Here is a 3,378-nt window from a genome sequence, read left to right on the forward strand (position 1 = left end):
GTGTTAGCCAGTATGGTCTCGATCTCCTGACCTCGTGATCCGCCCGTCTCGGCCTCCCAAAGTGCTGGGATTACAGGCTTGAGCCACCGCGCCTGGCCGACTTAGTTTCATTTTGAACTTGATTCAGCGTGGGGGGTCATGGTATTCTTTCACTAACCCACTTAGCAACCATTATGAATGCATTGTTTTGAATAATGACTTGAAGCCTGTGTACTCTCTTTGCAGACAGTTGAAAGCAGAATTCTTTAAGGTGTCCACTTTGGTTTTTGTTTGTTTTCTGAGATAAGGTCTCTCCTTTGCCCAGGCTGGAGTACAGTGACACCAACATGGCTCACTTTAGCCCCCACCTCCTGGGCTCAAGTGATCCTCCTGCCTTGATGCCACCATGCCTGGCTAATATTTTAATTTTTTGTAGAGACAGGGTCTTGCTGTGATGCTCAGACTGTTCTCAAACTCCTGGGCTCAAGCAGTCCTCCTGCCTTGTCATCCGAAAGTGCTGAGATTACAGACTTGAGCCACTACACTTAGCCTCTTTCTATGCTTTTTTTTTTTTTTTTTTTTTGAGACAGAGTCTTGCTCTGTTGCCCCGGCTGGAGTGCAGTGGTGTGATCTTGGCTCACTGTAACCTCTGCTTCCCAAGAGAGTCTTCTGCCTCAGCCTCCCAAGTAGCTGAAATTACAGGTATCCACCACCATACCTGGCTAATTTTTGTATTTTTTTTAGTAGAGACAGGGTTTCACCACGTTGGCCAGGCTGGTCTCGAATTTCTGACCTCAAATAATCCATCCTCCTCAACCTCCCAAAGTGCCGGGATTATGGGCGTGAGCCACTGTGCCTAGCCTATGCTCTTTTCTTTCTTTCTTTCTTTTTTTTTTTTTTGAGATGGAGTTTCGCTCTGTCACGCAGTCTCGCTCTGTCACGTAGGCTGGAATGCAATGGCACGATCTTAGTTCACTGCAACCTCTGCTTCCTGGATTCAAGCTATTCTCCTGCCACAGCCTCCTGAGTAGCTGGGATTACAGGCTTGCACCACCATGCTCAGCTAATTTTTGTATTTTTAGTAGAGACAGGGTTTCACCACATTGGCCAGGCTGGTCTCAAACTCCTGACCTCAGATGATCCGCCCATCTCGCCCTCGCAAAGTGCTGGGATTACAGGCATGAGCCACCCGGCCTGGCCCTATGCTATTTTCAAATTATATTTTTTATTTTTAGAAATTAACATTTACTTGTGGTATATGACCTAAGTCACAATTATTATTTATAGGTAATAGATATCTTTATAATACTTGTAAATTTTGAGACGTTTCACTTGACTAAATCTGCATAGAGAGATGAATCACATCCAGATATTAAGGGAAAATTCAGAGTTGGTAGGGCTGCTGTCATTATTTTTTTCTCTGTTTTATAACCTATGATTAATTAAAAACTGCTAACTGTAAGTTGCCTGCTGGGATTATTATGAGTGTTTTTTCCTCAGATGCAGGCATACCAAATAGGTACTATTTTCTAGACTGCTTGTCTGTGAAACTGAACACTGCACCTTGCATGTTGGAAAACATATGAGGATGGGTTATTTGCAAACTAATACCACTCAAGTTTTTACTGTAACTCGTAATTTATGTTCTTTTATCCCTCTTGCTGTCTGCTTTGTCTAAATATTGTGTTAATTTTCTGTTAATACTTTGCAAAAGGAATTGAAAATGTAGTCTAGCTTAAGATTGTAATAGAAGGAAAATACCTACTGAAAGCTTGAATTAATTACACCTTTAGTTTTTATCTGCTTTCTTCAGATATACACCATCTCAGCAAGGAGTGGCATTCAACTCTGGAGCTAAACAGAGGGTTATTCGGATGGTAGAAATGCAGAAAGATCCAATGGAGCCTCCAAGGTTCAAGTAAGTAAAAAGGAATGGCTACTAATACACACAATAATATGGATGAATCTCAAAACGATTATGCTGAGTGAAAAAAGCTAGACGAAAACAAGTACGTGCAGTATGATTCCATTTATATAAAACTCCAGGAAATGCAAACTAACCTGTAGTTACAGAAAGATCGGTGGTTGCCTCTGGGGAAGGAGGTAGGGACAGAGAGGAGATGAGCGGGACAAGAGGAATAGGCAAGGGGCAAGCAGAAACTTTTGGGGATGATAGACATGTTCACTATCTTGCTTGTGATGATGATTTCACAGGTGCATATTTGTGTCAAAATTTAATCAAATTATATACTTTAAATATATATAGCTAGTAAATGTTAATTATCTCAATAAACCTGCCTTTTTTTTTTTGAGACAGAGTCTTACTCTGTCACCCAGGCTAGAGTGCAGTGGCACCATCTCAGCTCACTGCAAGCTCCACCTCCTGGGTTCAAGTGATTCTCCTGCCTCAGCCTCCCGAGTAGCTGGAATTACAGGCCTGCACCACCATGCCTGACTAATTTTGTATTTTTGGTAGAGATGGGGTTTCTCCATGTTGGTCAGGCTGATCTCCAATTCCTGACCTCAGGTGATCCGCCCACCTTGGCCTCCCAAAGTGCTGGGATTACAGGTGTGAGCCACCACACCCGGCCAAGTGATAAATCTTGAAATAAGGGCTTGGTGTATGTATTTTTCCTTCTGAAATAGTTATGTAAGAAATACTACATACAGGACAAGTGCATTGGCTCATGCCTGTAATCCCAGGACTTTGGGAAGCTTGAGGTTGGAGGATCATTTGAGGCCAGGAGTTTGAGACTAGCCTGGGCAATATAATGAAACCCTGTCTGTTAAAGAAAAGAAATGTTACACATATACTATACCCAAAAGAATGCCTTCAACGTATTACCCCTAAAAAACTGTAACAACTTTAAACTGACCCCATGATAAATTATATGTTGTTTGTATGATTTCACACAGTAGCTAAGCTAGATAGCGTTTTCTTTCTACCTCACATAGTGAATGTTTTGACAGGCTTATCCTTTTAGTCTAGTTATTTGCCTGTTTTCTGTAATATCTGTTTTACAGATGAGTTACTACTTTATCTTGTTCACAAAGCTTATTTGTGCTTCTGATACTTTCAAGAGTATATTGTATTTTTCAGATAATGCTCCCCAGCCCATTTGCCTCCTGGAATGTACTCAGTTTCCTCAGCACATTTAATTCTCAGACTATAAAATGTGGGGTTTCGTACAGGTGCCGTGGCTCACACCTGTAATCCCAGCACTTTGGGAGGCTGAGGCGGGTGGATCGCCTGAGGTCAGGAGTTTGAGACCAGCCTGGCCAACATGGCGAAACCCCATCTCTACTAAAAATACAAAAATTAGCCGGACATGGTGGCATGTGCCTGTAATCCCAGCAACTTGGGAGGCTGAGGCAGAAGAATGGCTTTAACCCAGGAGG

At 42.3% G+C, this 3,378-nt stretch overlaps 2 protein-coding genes across 5 annotated transcripts in view; one reads left to right on the forward strand and one right to left on the reverse strand.

Annotated features, from left to right (window-relative positions):
- SLIRP (SRA stem-loop interacting RNA binding protein) overlaps positions 1–3,378 on the reverse strand; it is a 74,140-nt gene that overhangs the window by 34,085 nt on the left and 36,677 nt on the right. The gene's annotated exons all lie outside the window — the stretch shown is intronic.
- SNW1 (SNW domain containing 1) overlaps positions 1–3,378 on the forward strand; it is a 56,425-nt gene that overhangs the window by 25,205 nt on the left and 27,842 nt on the right. For all 3 annotated transcript variants that reach the window (XM_011949488.1, XM_011949486.1, XM_011949487.1), the window contains exon 6: positions 1,793–1,897. In XM_011949488.1, coding sequence (XP_011804878.1) covers positions 1,793–1,897 — 105 coding nt within the window. The remainder of the gene's footprint in view (positions 1–1,792; positions 1,898–3,378) is intronic.

Source organism: Colobus angolensis, unplaced genomic scaffold (assembly GCF_000951035.1).
Source record: "Colobus angolensis palliatus isolate OR3802 unplaced genomic scaffold, Cang.pa_1.0 Scaffold3, whole genome shotgun sequence".
Taxonomy (NCBI): domain Eukaryota; kingdom Metazoa; phylum Chordata; class Mammalia; order Primates; family Cercopithecidae; genus Colobus; species Colobus angolensis.